The sequence below is a fragment of the Colias eurytheme genome, chromosome 26 (genome assembly GCF_061535395.1).
Source record: "Colias eurytheme isolate Ceu_HAF_F1 chromosome 26, ilColEury1 Martin Lab GWU primary, whole genome shotgun sequence".
In the NCBI taxonomy this organism is placed as follows: domain Eukaryota; kingdom Metazoa; phylum Arthropoda; class Insecta; order Lepidoptera; family Pieridae; genus Colias; species Colias eurytheme.
In genome coordinates, this window is record NC_143005.1 from 9,517,546 (window position 1) to 9,535,245 (window position 17,700).

At 30.9% G+C, this 17,700-nt stretch overlaps 1 protein-coding gene across 2 annotated transcripts in view; it reads right to left on the bottom strand.

Moving 5' to 3' along the window:
* LOC149897351 (neuropeptides capa receptor-like) overlaps window positions 1-1,553 on the bottom strand; it is an 82,227-nt gene extending 80,674 nt beyond the window's left edge. For both annotated transcript variants that reach the window (XM_090116667.1, XM_090116666.1), the window contains exon 1: window positions 831-1,553. In XM_090116667.1, the coding sequence (XP_089972793.1) occupies window positions 831-1,125 (295 nt within the window). In that variant the 5' untranslated portion in view covers window positions 1,126-1,553. The remainder of the gene's footprint in view (window positions 1-830) is intronic.
* Between the last annotated feature and the right edge of the window lie 16,147 nt (window positions 1,554-17,700).

The window sequence follows — 17,700 nt, forward strand, 5'->3', positions numbered from 1 at the left end:
TAACTTCCCGCAGCCGGCATATACCGCTTTTCTAATATGAGCATTTCGTCTATGAAAATATAATCTTAAACGATAGCACACGTGCTGGTGGCAAAGTTGGGCGGGTTGCTTGTTATGGGTGTACACATAAAGTTTTAAGAATTCATCTATTTGAAAAAAAAATGCATCTGGAATTTTATAAGTATTTTTTACGTACTCAGCCTATGCAAAACTATAACCTCCTTTGAGCTTAGTATACCAACAGTGGGACACCCTGTATATGTATATGATACATACGTGACTGTATCTTATAACGAGCAATCATATTTGAATTATAATTTATTACACTTTATAGATCGACTTGTGATAGCTAAGAAGTTTCTGTTCATTTTATATTTTAGTTATTGCGTGAATCTATCTAATCTTTTAGTATTTTACCGGAAAATATATATTATGCTGATGTAATATTAATATTATACAAACATTTGCGTGCTATTTATAAATTATTTGTCTAGAATTAAATATTCTTACGACGATCAAATAATATAGGGAAAAAAAACATAAAGAAGTACAAATTACGTCAGAAATTAATAATTATTAGAAATATCAATATATTATTAGATATACGGATACCAACTTTATAAAATTTCACTAAAACGTTATGCATGTAACGATAACTTATCAATACCAAATAATGGAATGATACCTACATTTTTTATTTTTTGTAAGAACTGTGTACAAAACATAAACGTAATCCAGTTCCAGACACTTAAATTTATTTTTTTCATATTCTAGTACTAACTAGAAAATTACCTAGAAAAGGAAGTTTATTTAAAACAATGAAAACTTACCAAATAACAACAGCAATAAGTCACTAAGCGCCAGGCTGAAGAGGTAATAATTAGTGTCCGTATGCATCGCCGGGTGTCGCACAATCACAACGCACACAGCCACATTCCCGATCACGCCAGTCAGAAATATCAACAAAAGAAATATTGAAATCGGCACAATCCTCGATAAAGGCAACCGCCTAGGACCCATCATGCACCACAACATTTCTTCCTCACTGCAATCGAACGCGGTCAAATTCGTGCAACGCGCGTAAAAATCCTCCGCCGTCTCATTTACGCGCAAAAATTGCTCCATTTTTTTTGTTGGGACAACAAACACTTTTTAAATTCGATTACAGATATTCCATTACCGAACTGCCTGTCATAGACAAGCCAGTTCCATTTCCTAATTCAAAAAAATGAGAAAATGCCGTCAAATGTCATTTTGCTTTTTTAATTTCATTTCGTACAAAGGCAAGCGGTATGGCGCGGTAAAATTTTTGTCATTCCATTTTAACTTTGTCACTGTTACGGAGATTATTTTGATTAATTTTTGCTTTCACTCTTACCTATTATTAATTTTGAACAAACTACAAAGCAGTTTAATAAAATTGAATAATTAAAAAAAAGACAATATATTTACACTTTAATATGTTTGGAAAAGTCGAAATTTATTTCTAACTCGTCGTAGAGTTTCATAAGACGGTTGTATGGAAACTGTGTGCACGTGCTTTTCGCACAGCGGTTATCTCAACACTGAGAACTGGCTGGAGTAGACTTGTTTATAATTATCTATTCCACAATTTAACCCCATACTGAATTAGATGGAAACCATTCGGAATAATTGATAGACTTAATCCTATAATATGTATATTGTACAGTGTTCCAATATCCGTAATACAAATACGAAAATAACTTCTGTTTCGCAACTACATTGAGAGCCTAAGATTATGCTTAAATCTCTTAATAAATATAATAAATAATAAATAAATAATAGGATTGTTAATTATATTTATTTCCTAACTTTTTAATTAACATTAAGTTGACTGATATCAAAATATAATCTAGAACATTAACATGGCCTATCCAAAATCAGAGTGGGTTTATTTATCAATGTCACGGAAAATTAGCGCCAAAACTAACTCGCCACAGATTATATAAAGGTTAAAAGCATGTCGATATGTCAATGTCATAAATTCCTGATTGGCCCACATCAAACTAAAGTACCTAAGTACCTAGTTCTTTTTTTAAAGAAAATGTGAATTTAAGAATATTAAAATGTGTATAGCGACCATTGATAGCTACTTTTTATTTATTCCTATATTGGTGTTTTAAATATTATTTTAAGATGCATTAATCCTTCATCAGAATTGTTTATCTTTTATTGTTGTAACTATTTAGATAATTTATTAATATTAAATTACTCAAAATGTGTATTTTTAGGATAAACCGAATTCACCGATTTCAGCTGAATCAGAAGGAGTGGTTGATAGTAAGTACTTACTTATTAATCTATTTAACGTTTTATTTTGCTCCAGCTCCCACGACAAAAGTTCTCTTAGTGTGGTTCATTATACTACTTACTACTACTACTAGTTAATACTTATATCCGTGTAATAAGCTACAGAATATTCTTATATTATTAAATTTGAATTGCTATTGTGTTTTTTGCTGAAATAAATATTTTTTCATTTTTTTTGTTTGGAGAAATAAGAACTAAATGTAAACACTTTATAAATATCTCTATTTTCATCTATTGAGAACTTAAAACGTCCTAACTGGATCGTCCCCAGGATACGAAATCTGTCAAATACTGAAAAAGGAAAGCCCACAGGGATTTTTGAGACGTCACGTTGTGGTTGAATGAAAAATCCTTTGTTTTTTCACCACATTTTCTTCGTAAGTATATTGTAATGGTTATATAAGGTTGAACCGTTGAGTAGTAATGGATGTTTAGAAACAAACAATTGGTATCAGATAATTTTAATACTATCGAAAGCAGACAAAACTTAAATCATCCTACTAATATCACTTAATATTATAAATGCGAAAGTTTGTGAGGATGTGTGTGTGTGTGTTTGTTACTCTTTCACGCAAATACTACTGAACCGATTACAATGAAATTTAGCACACATATAGAGGGTAACTTGGATTAACACATAGGGTAGATTTTATCCCGGAAATCCCACGGGAACGGGAACTATGCGGGTTTTCCTTTGAAAACGCGGGCGAAGCCGCAGGCGGAAATCTAGTACATAATAAAAGTCAATCAAATATTTATCAAAATAAGACACAATTCTTAGAACTATGAATATAACTTTTTGGAGATACTATAGGTAATTTGTATTATATACTAGCGGTCCGCCCCGGCTTCGCCCGTGGTACATATTTACGTTTTCTCTACATAAAAACCACCCTCGTACTTCAAGGAATATAATAAAAAAGAATTATCTAAATCGGTTCAGCCGTTCTCGAGTTATGCGCTTACCAACACATTTTGCGATTCATTTTTATATATAAGAATACATACTATTTATTCATCTTCAATCTGGGGGTAAATTATACAATTAGACATCCCTTTTAATCAACAAGTTTGTATTTACCCACCGATTAACTCCATATTCTCTGATTAAACCAATAACATTTATTAAGAAGCGACGCACTATAATATTAATTCCTGGTAAAGTCATAAATTACTTAACGAATTTATACTAGAAATTGCAACGCACCATTATATTGAAATTATCTTCATTCATTATCCTTTTCACATAATATACCTAATCTTTACCTAATTTAATTATTTGATATTTACTGGAAAATACCGGGAATCGAACCCACTGCACCGAGAGTCAAATGATTTAAGGTGGAATACATTTATTTGTAAGAAAATGGATTTTATTCAACATGTATGTATGTATGCTACATACACTTAACTGCTCAACACGGGAAGGGCGGCCTCATGGCGTCACACACAAACAACTAAAACTAACACTTTATGTTCATGCGTGTTCATGGTTTTATACTTTTAACTTAATGAAAATATTTTGTGCCCGTAAAATGAGTAGGTATCTAATTGCCAATAATCTTATATATAAAAATGAATCGCAAAATGTGTTGGTAAGCGCATAACTCGAGAACGGCTGAACCGATTTCGATCATTCTTTTTTTATTATATTCCTTGAAGTACGAGGATGGTTTTTATGTAGAGAAAACGTAAATATTATGTACCACGGGCGAAGCCGGGGCGGACCGCTAGTGTTATTACTATAAATAACAAAAAAACCGCGTAAAAATGTTCAACGGTTTTTATAGTAATCAGTAGGTAATCACCTTGTAACAACAAAATAAAGGAATCAAACTGCTAAAGCGACATAACGACCCTAATAAATAGGCATTCCATACAAAAATACTCGTAAAAAACAGAGATCACTAAAGATAAGACCTATTTTTCTTTTTATGTTATTTCTATGTTCCTATACTTTGCACGTAAGTAATAAAGTATTCTCTACATTTTAAAACAACATATCCTTGCGTTATCGGTTAAATATTTCAAACTCAAACATTTATTTATACAGCTAGACTTCTTCTAGAAGCACTTGTGAATGGTCATAATATATTCTTAACATTTACCACCATTTTTATTATATGCCAAATGATTTTACCTCAATTTGTGAACACTTTAATAAAACTGAATATAAGGGAAAAAAGACCCACGCAAAAGCTTTTAATGGTACCATATCGGATTTCGTTCCGGGCTAACCGACATGTACACAAACACGATCGCGGTTTACTTGCATATTTTATGAGATATACGAGAACTGTATACACTGGTATATTAACTAGCTTTTCCCTGCGGTTTCAGCCAGTTATTAACGATACGCAAAGCCGTTGCATATATCATCTTCTATTTTATTTTCAAGATCTTCAAGATCTATTTTATATCAGATCGATTCAGCATTTTGTTTTAAATACCTAACATTTTTTATCAAAAAATTATACTGCCTCCAAATTATCGGAATTAAACCAACTTTAAATAGAACCACATGGGAGCTTTCAATTAAAAAAGAAATATCTAATTGAGTTCATTATTTTTTGTAGTCGTAAAAAGTAGCCTATGTACATAATATCATTGTGCTATATTGTATTAAAATTGAAAGGTTCAAGGTGTAAAAACATAACAAAACGACTTAAATACAGTTTCTTTCTGATTTATAACATTAGTTAGAGTTTTATATAACTGCTATAAATTACCAAATCGCCAAACGGTTCTACGTCACAAATATCATTATATTCGCATTAATAATATCAGCTATGAGTCATTGTCACGGCTACATAACTTTGACAATAGCCAGGTGGTTCCAGAAAACTTTACGAGTTCTTCATTTACTTCTAAAGTTCTTTTTAGGAGTTCTTTCTCTCTTTAGTGAATATTAGCTGGGTTTCGCGTTAATAAAGTTGTATTAAAATTAGGATTTTTTCTAATGAAATTGTATTAAAATAAGATTAAAAAAGAGATATTAATCCCTTGTTTTAATACATCACTTACATTATTTAAGTTTATACAGTTACACTATTATTATTTGTATATTTAAACTATTTCGCATTAACTCGCGATTAATCTAATGACTCTACCTTCGACCTATGTTATAATGCACGGACTGTAGGACACTAAAATAATAAATATGTTGTAAATTTATCAATTAGTCATATACCTAGTGAATAAGATAAAAATGTTGTGTGGTTTTATGAAACCACGGTAAAAGTGAAACTGTTCGAACGGTTCCGAACACTGCTTTGTGTAGCGCATGTCGCGTGACGGTCGGCTGCCGAGTAGGTATACCTACTCGGCAGCCGCGATACACGCGACATGCGCTACACAGACCAAAAAGTTTGAGACGATGTAATAAAAGTTTCACTTTAATAAACTCAAACATTCGCAAATATAATATTAAAGAAATAGGGCTTTTACATCTAAAGCAATTCAATTTGCTTATTGATTATTGGATTATGACGGAAGCTTTGTAACATAACATGTCAAAATTCAATATTGGAAGCAAAACGAATTATTCATTGATATGCATAAACTCCAATTCACTTATTGTATACATATAGACAAGATGAATCAAGCCGATTCTATTTTTTCTGAGTATTATTTTATTTGAATGTTGCTGTCTGATAACAAATAATAATCTGTCTATACCAACATTTTTCGAGTATTAATTCACAAAAATGGCACATTTATACATATTTTTACACGCACATTACAAACTTTTTCTAATACCTACGTACATTAAGCGTCCAAAGTTTGAAGTACATTAGTACCCAAGATACGGCTAGAATCTAGATTCTAGGCTTTCAGATCTTAATTAGCATAATCCTTTTAACGTTGTTGCGATTTTACGACTTCGTTCTCATAAATATTAACTTGATAAAGCCACTAAATCATATTACTGCTTCATGTCAACCATTTAATGTTCAGTTATGTAACACATAGGTACTAAGTAGCTACTTGCCAGAATTCCGCATAAATTGCTAAGAATAAACAAAAAAATGCCTTTGTAACTTAGGAATAATGTAGTTTACTACAATTGATAGAATTTTCAAAATCGATTGAGCACTTTCAGAGCTTATTTCGTACAAATGATCTAATATTTATAATTTATTTGTATTTATTATATTTCTCTACAATTATTTTGTACATTCAGTTAAGATTTTATGAGACATATTCAATAATAAAAATCACATTTATCACATGCCATTTATTTTTCCGAGCTTCAAAAGAAGGCTATATTTTTCGAGTACATGTAAATAACAGTCTATTTTTAGCGCGCTCTATCATAGACGATTATTTGATACTAAACTATATCTATAAATAACAGTAACAATGCTGGAAATAAACCCACGACCAGTTTACATTGTAGCACGTAATCTCGGACCCAATAGCTATGCAAATTGCCTACTCGAATCCGCTACTACTGAATTAAATTGACAATTACTCGACCATCCATTATATCTCTTGTTAAGCCTAAAGGGTATCAATAAAATTTAGAATTGAATACTCTGTTTATTCTATAAATTTGCTGACTGAAACTATGTCTGGTTTTAAAAGGAAAACTCCTATTTTTGTAACATTTTCATAAGGTCGTTGTAACGTAATGTTTTGCAGCCTTCCTCAATGTATGAACTACATATCTGACACAAAATCATCTTTGTAAAACGATTTCTGAAGTCAGCACGTACTTCCGAACATACAAAGTAATAAGGAATAATAATAAATATTAGACCGGACTCTCAGTGGAGTTTCGTTTGCAAAAATAGCGGACCTAAATCTGACTTCTGATATATATTGTATAGATCCCAGACATCCTATAGACAGATGTTGCCAACCAGTTTTGTGGTCCCCCTGCCCGCACCCCGGTAATTAAATATGGCATACAAAGAAAAAAATAAAACTTTCCAAAACATGCCGTGTGGGGTATCAAATGAAAGAACTTATTGAGTAGATCACGAATATAATATAACATTTCTTACACTTTCTCTAAGATTTTTTAGAAAATTTACGAAAATGCTCCATTTTTGAGTTAACTTTAAACCACTATAGATTGAAAACTCATTAAAATATTTTTTAAATTATTATTTTAAATAATTAACAATAGTCCATTGTTTACGATTCAATCAATATATATCAGATCTATACAATATATATCAGAAGTCAGATTTAGGTCCGCTATTTTTGCAAACGAACATCTCCTTGGAGCCTGCTCTATATAGGGTTTTAAGACTATTAAAACATAATATTAGGACCTACTTACAGGAAAATATGTAATACTTAAGTCACATATAGGATTCATTGACAATTATATTATTAAAAAAAAATTCTACCATACATTTTGCAAAGATGCTGTGATGTTTTTTGTAAAGTCTTGTCTCCATCAATCGTGTTGAAGTCGTTTTATTTTAATAAGATTAATGAGTTCGTTAGAGAAACTTTTATACTACAAGCTGTGCTACAATTACAGGATATGCTTGTCTTATGTACATGAGATATTATTTCTTTGTCGAACCATTTAGTATAATCACCTAAAAGCAAAATGAACTATAATTTTAATATATTGCACGCAGTTAAGCCACTTGAAATTAGCATAAGTGCCTTTTACTAGAAGACTTTTATTATGGAGAGTATCAAGTTTTACTCTATGACGTAAATATAACTCTATCTACCAATTATGACTCTATAACGTTATTTAGAGGGTTAGATTTTCTGTATATTTAAAGTACCTAAGTGTTAGGTAAGTGATGTTATGTTTTACAAATGATAATATTTCTAAATCTAGTAACAACCACCGTGTTCAATTCCACAATTCGGTCGCTACTCACTATCGCAGTTCAAAAGAAGTCTAATTAAATAAAAATATTATCTGGTTTTTATTTTTCATAATATCTTATTTATTAGTGGTTTTAGCTTACTACCATCAGTTTCCATCGAGAATCAAACCTAGAACCTACATACTAAACATTATACAGAAAACATTACAAACATTACTCAAATCAATAAAATCAATAATTTAATTAGAAATTAACATTGTACACTAACGATACATTACTCTAACTCTTAAAGAAAATAATTTATCTATGTATTACAGTAGGTATTATTAGGCTGAATATTAACGAATATATTTGCGCAGGCGGTAAATATACACATCTATTGAATAATCGATTACTTAAACACATGTGACTAATTATTATGTAAAGATGATACGGTTGAAATATTTTCTTTAATATTGAATAAACTCATCAGTCCATTTCATTCCTTACTAAATAGTTACAGCAGTTTTGGGTTCGATTTTAACTAAACAAAGTAACTCGAAACATAAACAAAAACTTTTCCAAATTATCCCTCTATGCGCAATCAATTGGTAACTCATACTAATGTATGTTTCAAACTGAAACTGGACAGAAATACTGATATTATATTTTATCCTTTCTACACAGTATATTGCGTTGCTAAAATTAATTTATTAGTTACTATTCTCTATAATATATTCATGTGATATTAAATAAATTTTAGTGTTTCTTTTTGCTTTTTACAATTCATAGATTTGAACACGTAAAACCATAGCATGTCACTTTTTACGACGCGTTTTCCCCGAAATTTAAAATTAAATTTAGGTACTATCGTATCTACTTAAAAATGTCATATCTATTTTTACGCATTTTCACTAAATGTGTAAGGTACATGCCACAGACATGTATCAAGATAGACTAAGCGAGTGTATGTACTTCCCGTGTCCAAACTAAGTTTGTGAAACTTAGTTGACGCTGGCCTACACTCAGTCCGCGCTTGCAGTTCGCCAAGGAAAGACGTGAAGCTGAATAAAGTAAAATGCCGAATTGCGCCGTTATAAACTGTAGAAACTCCACAGCTGTGAGTGGCCGAGTTAGCAGAGATGTTTCCTTCCACCGGTAAGTAATTTTCTAATCAGAATATGCACTATTTATTTTAAAATCAAATAAAGAATATCTGTGGAAAACGATCGTGACAAACACGGATACCAAATCATACGAAATGATTCGGAATACATTGCGGCTTTTACTTGGCACGGTAAAGATCGCGTTGTATGATAACAAGCAATGAATAGCGTCTTCTCATTTTTCTGTTCTCATTTTTCTGTCCAATTTTGTGGTTAGTGATGTTCATTTGATGCAACAGTTCTCGATTCTAATCGATTTTATAATCGAACAGAAAAATGATAATTTGAAGGAGCAATTTTTCAGAAAAAAAGGCATAGATTTTTTTTGTCATTTAATACGACTTGACCTAGAACTTTTAAGTATTTTAATACAAAGGTACTAAAAATAAATATTATGACATGGACGCCATTAGTTAAAGTGTCATCTTGGGAGTTTTTTAAGAAAACTCCTTATTGTTTAGACTATGTTTGTTTTTTCAGTTTTCCAAGTAACCCGAACATAAAAGAAAAATGGATCGATGCAACGGGACATAAAGATTGATTGATTGACAGTTTCATTACTTTCTTTCGATGGCCTCTCTAGTACGTAGTACATGGTAACTCAATGGGCATATGTAAGAAAAAGCTAAAACACATTAGTTTACTTGTTAGAATATTAAAAGGTTTATAACTTTATTTTATCATTCCTCTGTCTATGGTAATTATCATTTTTCTGTCTTGAATCGATTTAGTAATCGATTACGATTCATTTATTTGACTACCTCTTAGAAATAGATCTAGTTTGATCTGATTTCTTTCGATTTACTTCGATGGGATAGGACGATACTAGAATCGCCGCGCGAGTGGCGTCCTAATCGATTTAGCGTAAAATAAAATTACCATCACTAAAAAGCGCTCGTGACGTCATAACGCTTCAAGGTCAGTACAAAAAATATGACACGCTTGGTTTTCATACAGATCGCGGTACTTGCGTAGTCTATCTATGTCTGTGGTACATGCTTATTTTATTACCTTCAATACAGTTCTACTTATGTTCACTCTTTATATGCTTACCTTTGGGTTACCTGGAAGAGATGGCTCTGTAGCCATAAGGTCGCCCATTGTGCAATTTATGTGTTTTCTATTTTATGTAATGTCTGTAATTTGGTGTGTACAATAAAGTTCTCATTCATTCATTCATTCATGCTTAATTATGTATGAAGTGGCGTCGTCTAAAATTACCAAGATCATTTATTTTCACACCATGTGATTTTTGTGTCTGATAACTGAAAACAAAACTCTAGTCTCAGGCTAATACTAACTACATATAACTTTACTTAGCTACGAACTTTGTTTGAACTTTGAAAGACTTTATCTCGGTGAATACACTTTTAGTTCTAAATATTTTAAGCCTATTTTAGTATCTATAGTTAATATTTTACTCGATAACGTAAAAACTAAAAATTTCTGAACATTTTTGAATGAAATTTAGTACTTTTCTTCTCGGTAAATGGTTCTGGTAAAGCCAGATTGAGCTGGGTGAAGAAACTAGTCTTAATACGATTTTAAAAGTAAAAGTTAATAACGACCCTCATCAAGACAAAAACAGCTAATCATATCTGAGTGAAATTAACCACATAAATAGATTAAAGTCCAAATTAGCAAATCGACGTGAATGCAGCCACGAGGCAAAGCTAGTTATAAATAACTGAAACGTACCGCAATAGAATAGCTCTACCACATTATTCATTACGAATGCGAAACTAAGAGCATGTGAAACGGAATACGAAATCATGTGGTCATTTCAATCAAAGCATAAAACTGAGGATATTTATATATCTGTGAGTATATAGATTATAGTTAATGTGTTTGCATCTTGCAATGATTTATTGGTGAAGCTTTTTAATTTTGATAGAGTTTAAACTTTAAAAAAAATCAGGCTGCAAATCGTGCTTTCGTGTCGCACATATTCTTTTATTCCTACTACATTGAAAAGTATTTATGATGGAGAAAACAAAGATAGTAAAAAAATCTGGCTATTTGCTTTTGGTATGTCGACAGTGCTCGACGGTCAAACAAAATGCCACACGGCATTTCATTTATATGGGTTATATCAAATGACCTGTTCAAACAAGAAACACCTAGGTTAAGAAATTTTTCATATTTGTTTGCCTAAAATTTCAATAAAAATAACAACAAATTACTGCCTACCATACATGGAGAATTTGATGACAAAATAAGATCTTATTTACAAACAAGGCAAACAGACCCTTTCTAAAAAAAGTGAAATGTAACAGAATCCCTCATTATTCGATTAGACCCAAACTTTGTTCGGATTTATCTTTACATTGAACGGTAAGAAACTAACGAACTATGAAGGCCGATACACGTTCCTGGCTCAAGCGAACCCTGTTTTTTATTTCCTGAAAAATATTTTGACCCAATACAATAGCTCTAAATCTGTGGTGTAATATAAATATAAAAGGTATGTTGATGTGCCTTTTTGTAGCAATTTATATTATATACCTATAGTTGCCTATAGTATCCATTATTGTTTATTATCGCTTTTATGTTAATTATCTTATTTACTGCAATAAACTGTTTTTATTTCTATTATTTAAGTACACTATACATTTGGGTAGATTATAATCAATACCGAACCCGTTAAATGGAATTTACACTTGTATTTTTAGTAAGAGGAAATCTGTGTTCAATTACACAATAATTACACATATTTAAAAAGCACATATTTAAAAGGACAAATTAGTACAGATATAGAAGCAAAATTTAAAAAAATATGAATCTGACTAATAAATTTTCCGGTATTTATGAATTATAGCAGTCTGGAGATCATAGTCCGTACAGACAAGAAAACACTAACACCTTAACAATTTTATACATAACAGACGCAGTCGAGCAAATATATCATAGTTTACCATTTCTCCTATCATGCATCAATACTCAACTCTGGATAAATTAGAAATAAAAACGTAAGTATTTTCAGTTCAGTCGAATTCAGTGAACTTGTACTTACATTTAACGTTGCAGTTCACTTTGCTGTTTTATTTTAGCTTGCTTTTTATGCAAATCCAACTTGTTGAAATAAGCTGTTTAGGAAGGTTATACACTTGCGACTAACTTTGTTTTTTTTTTACAGAATGATGCGTGCAAATTAATTCTTGTAGAATGATGAATGTACCTAACATTCATGTAGAGCAGAATTACAAGTCAACGCAACAAATATATTTATTCCTAGAACAAAAATAGCTAGTTGGCATTATTTAACTTAAACTTTTAATTCTAATTCTTCCTTACACGTATTACATGTGCTTACGCGAATCATAAACAAACGATAATCCCATGGGAATGAAATGTTTCACTTCAGTAAAAGTTGCCTATGTCACCATCTAACCTCCGGACTATCTCCTGATTAAATATCATACTATAAAATCGGTCTGTTGTAACGTGAAGGAAAGACAAACAAATACAGTTAAAATCAGTATTAGGATAAACAATTCTTTTAATAAAATAACGCAATAAAATCGGACGTATATAAAAAAACTATTTTTCACTTCGAGCAAGTTTCTAGGTTATTAAACCCGTCAAAATAACTGTTTTCTAAAACATAGCATTTGTTTAGTGTAAACGTAAATGGAGCTGAAAAGTGTTTCTCTCTCGCAATGTCAAGGTGTACTTAGCGATTTTGTTTTCTCTGAAAGATCCTTCAGTAAATAACCCTTTAATATAAAATTATGAAATATTTTACTAAATATTTCTTTAAAAATATTATATTCTTTAGTTAGGCTAACTATAAATTAAAATTCTACCCGATAGGTACACCACACCCGATTTCAAACTCGTTAAGTTATTAAGTTCTAAGTAAGGTTCTAAGTATCTACTTAATATTCCTTATATACCTATATTCCTTATTTTTATTGTTGATTTTTCAGTCAGTATCCTGAAGGTTCAGCCAGTGGAAGTCCTATCAAAATTTGTGTCGTGTTTTCGTGACGACTATTTAAGACTGCACCTTCCCTACAGACTACAGGTATCATTATAATACTAATATAATAAGCTGAAGTGTCTGTTTGTAATCGCGCTAATCTCAGGAACTACTGGTTCGATTTGAAAAATTCTTTCGGTGTTAGATAGCCCATTCATCGAGGAAGGCTATAAGCTATACAGGGTGTCCCACTGTTGGTATACTAAGCTCAAAGGAGGTTATAGTTTTGCATACGCTGAGTACGTAAAAAATACTTATAAAATTCCAGACGCAGTTTTTTTTTCAAAATTAAAATTTTTTGATGTAATTTTGTTGTTTAAGTATTTTTTACGTGATTAGTGTATGCAAAACTACAAGTCCCTTCGCGCTTAGTATACCAATAGTGGGACACCCTGTATATCATCACGCAAAGACCAACAGGAGCGGAGCCACGCGAGTGAAACCACGAAGCGTAGCTAGTACATAATAATACACACATTATAATGTTACCTTTACTAAAATATGCATGTGATACATTATATCATTGTATTTCTATTACAATACAGTTATGTTCATCGATACCTGCCATGGAATGCAGGTGATAGGCGTTAGAATGAGATAATTACATTTCAACTAGCAGCTGATTTGGAATCGATTGATAGGAATTAGGCTCATTTGGATCAGCTATTACTTAAATAAAGAATGCTAGAGATCTTAAATAAAATTTCTTGGTCTATTAACACAAACTAATCAGCTACTTAACAATTCATAAATAAAACAAACTAAGTAGTTAAAAAGCGTAACTTGTATTTATAGAAAGTGTCACTTTTATCGCATAAAATGTTTCTTGTGCAGAATAAATAACATAAGCATATAATATAAATAATATAGCTTAAGTCCTCAAAGCTCAGATTTATATTTCCATTTTCAAAAATCCAATAAAAAAAAATCTCAAATGAAATAAAAGTAATAACTGTCCATATTATTAAACTATTCCGTTTGCATCACGAATTTATAAATATCAATACAAATTTCCAATAAATCGTCATAGTCTAAATAAATATTTCATCACAAAATATGAAAACCATAATATTATTTTAGGTACGCATCGCTTAGATTTATTTCATGCGCCTACAACAAAAGAGTTTTGTCATGGTCGAGTGCAGTTGTTTCGTTTGTACGGAGATAAAACAAAAAATATGCCGAATACAGGAGCGTTTGTCGCGAGGTTTAAATGCTTGCGATTTTGGGACATATTCTCAAAAACTGGGACTTTTCTATAAAATAATAGCTTATTGTTTGATCTATTGTTTCTGAATAATTTTACATTTTCCTTCTGAATTTATTTAAATAAACATAATGGTTACAAATGTATTCTTTACTTTTATTTATATTCTAGTAGGTACGTACTATAAAAAATTACAAAACGCCTTGACCGATTTTTACGACTTTTTACGTATTTTATTTTGGGCAGGTCTGAATCTGAAAAAAGGTCGTAAACTGATTTTATACCTTTGAGTGATAAGGCAGAACAACGTTTGTCAAGTCAGCGAGTTAGTATTTAATAAAATTCCGTTTTGTAAGAATTATTTCTAAAAGCATATAAAAATGAACATAATTAAGGCAGTTATAACATACCTAAGTATAAGTTAAGACTTGAAGTTAATAAGTCATAATTATGGCAACACTGTGCTGTGACATTAGCAGCTTGCAAGTGGCAGGCATTAATTAGTAATATCTCACAGTAATCTGTTAAGCTCAACAGTGTAGCGTAAGTCACTTGAAGCACTGTAGTATTTTAATGCTTGTTACAGTATACTAAGTTAAGACTTATAAATGGTAAATAGATCTTTATTTCAGACACAATATTCATATTTATACAATTACAATTTTTTACACATAGCTATGTCACAAAATACTTGAAAGTAGCTAACGCTACCTATGTTTAGGACAATTAACAATTTCAATTCAAAAGAGAAAGAAAAGCTATCTAGCTATTTTAACTACTTACTGTTCTAATCAGATTAACACATAACCAATAGTTACATTATAACTTATATGATATTCACCCTGTTCATTGTATGTTCATGAATAAAATACCTACATAATTTAATGTAGATAATCTCTAAATATATAAATAAATTGTAACTAAGTATGAACTTGTTCCTACATGTTTATATACGAATAAACTGATTCTGTATTTGTTTCAGAAGATTCATCATCGTCACCATCATCATAGACGTTACCACTGCAGGGACACGGACCATAATCCACTACGCTGGCCATCAGATGTCACATGTCATCCAACTTTTATTTATTGTTGTTGTTACACGAACAAAACGGAATAAAATCGTAATAAATTTTATCTGTTAAACATACACAATCATCACAATAGATAGACTGAAACACTGGATATTAACAAATCGATGTCACTCGAAAGAAAACTCAAAATACGTCTTAGCTTAACATCAAGCTTAGCATTAAGCTAAAAATGGAAGCTGAAGTGAGTCAATAGGTACTGTAATAAAAAAAAACAAACAAAAAGTTATGAAATTGAAGTTTGGCCGAATGCGTAATACTTTATACTTATTTAAATTATTGTATTACAACAAAAAAGCCCACGTATTGTACATTTATGTGATAAAATAATTGAATGCCTTTTATAGCTTTCAGTTAAAGTAATAAAAACCCGAAGCATAAAAAGTTTTGTTCGTTTTAATATCAGAAAATTAACATAGAATATTTCTGAATGGTACCTATAGCAAAAGTGTTCATTTTTATAAACGTTAATGTTTGATACAGGTAAAATATGCGCAATACTATATCGTTGGATTAAATTTTTCCATTTAATTTTAAAGTGTATGCTTTGAATTTGCTCATAATAGAAAATGTGTTATGACTCCTGAACATGTAAAGATGGTTAAATATTAAAATATAATATCAATGGAAAGCCTGTTTAATAAATTTAAAACACAAGCTTTTAATTTTCAAAGGCTGTAAAAACACTTACATCTAAAATTCAGGTTAACATGTGATATAGAGCCGAACTAAAACTTTATAAGTAGATACCTAGATACCTAATATTTTAACATTTTTACAATATGAAAAATAAAAATAAAAAAAGAATATGAAAGAATACCTAATATTTTACTATTTTTCTATGTTCGACTATGAAAACATAATATTATATAACGAATTTTAAGTTCATTAAAATAAATAGCACAAGCTATAAAATAATATAGTAGGGTCAATCAAGGTAATTGCTACCTCTATACCTACCTAAAGAAAGTAGGGTCAATCAAGAGAATTGCTCGAACATTTTATACATGAATTGGAAGTTATTCCAATAACCCCTATTTACATTTACCCTGGTTGACTATAATTTCGTCATATAAATATTCAGGACAATTTTCACACACGGCACGATCTGATCCCATACTAAGCTTTCGCTTGTGTTATGGAAACCAGATGGCTGCTAAACATGCATATATATATAATTTTTAAATAAATACTTATATAGATAATTAACGCCCAGACACAGAGCAAACATCAATGTTCATCACACAAATATTTGCCCCGGGTGGGAATCGAACCCACGACCTCTGGCTTGGAAGGCAGGGCCACTACCAGCCAAGCCAACCGGTCAGTCAATTAATATAACCTCACTATTTCAAATATTAATAAAACTAAACATAAGACTCAAGGTAATTGGCGATTTTAGCGTAATGAAGCAATTTGCCAGGAAATTGCTTTAAACAAAAGCGTTTTGATACCAGATAGTGTCCTGTAACATAATAGACCTTATGGCTCTCCCTCGTCAACGTCAATCGCTGCTTTTGAAATCCTTATAAATAATTTGCACATACGTTGATGTGAGATATTGAACACAACACGAATGAGAATGTATCTTGGTATTTTATTCTTAAATAGAACACGCATTATCCAGAAAGAGTATTTCGAGTGCAGGTTTGACGTGGATTTTTATTCAAATAGGTATATAGTGGGATAAGAAAATAAGTTGACAATAAAAAATAAAATACGTTTAGTCATGCAAACAAATATTTAACAAAAGTTCGAATGGCCAAATAATAAAGCCTACACACTGACTAGCTTTCCGGCCGCGGCTTCGCTTTGTCTGAAAATTAATAAATTATATATTAAAACCATCCTCGAGAACCGTTCTATCTATTAAAATAAACATAAAAATCCGTTGCGTAGTTTTAAAGATTTTAGCACATATAGGGACAGAGAAAGTGACTTTGTTTTATACTATGTAGTGATATGTTTACACATTTTATCGCGTGTCCAACCCTATCGAATGAAAGTGGCTAGTGTTTAAATATAGGTAAAACACATTAGAACAACCACAAGTATTAATAATATTAAATTTATTGTTTTACTTGAAAAAACTAAAAGGCTCGTAAAATTCATTAGTTATTTGGGCAAATGTAATGGTAAT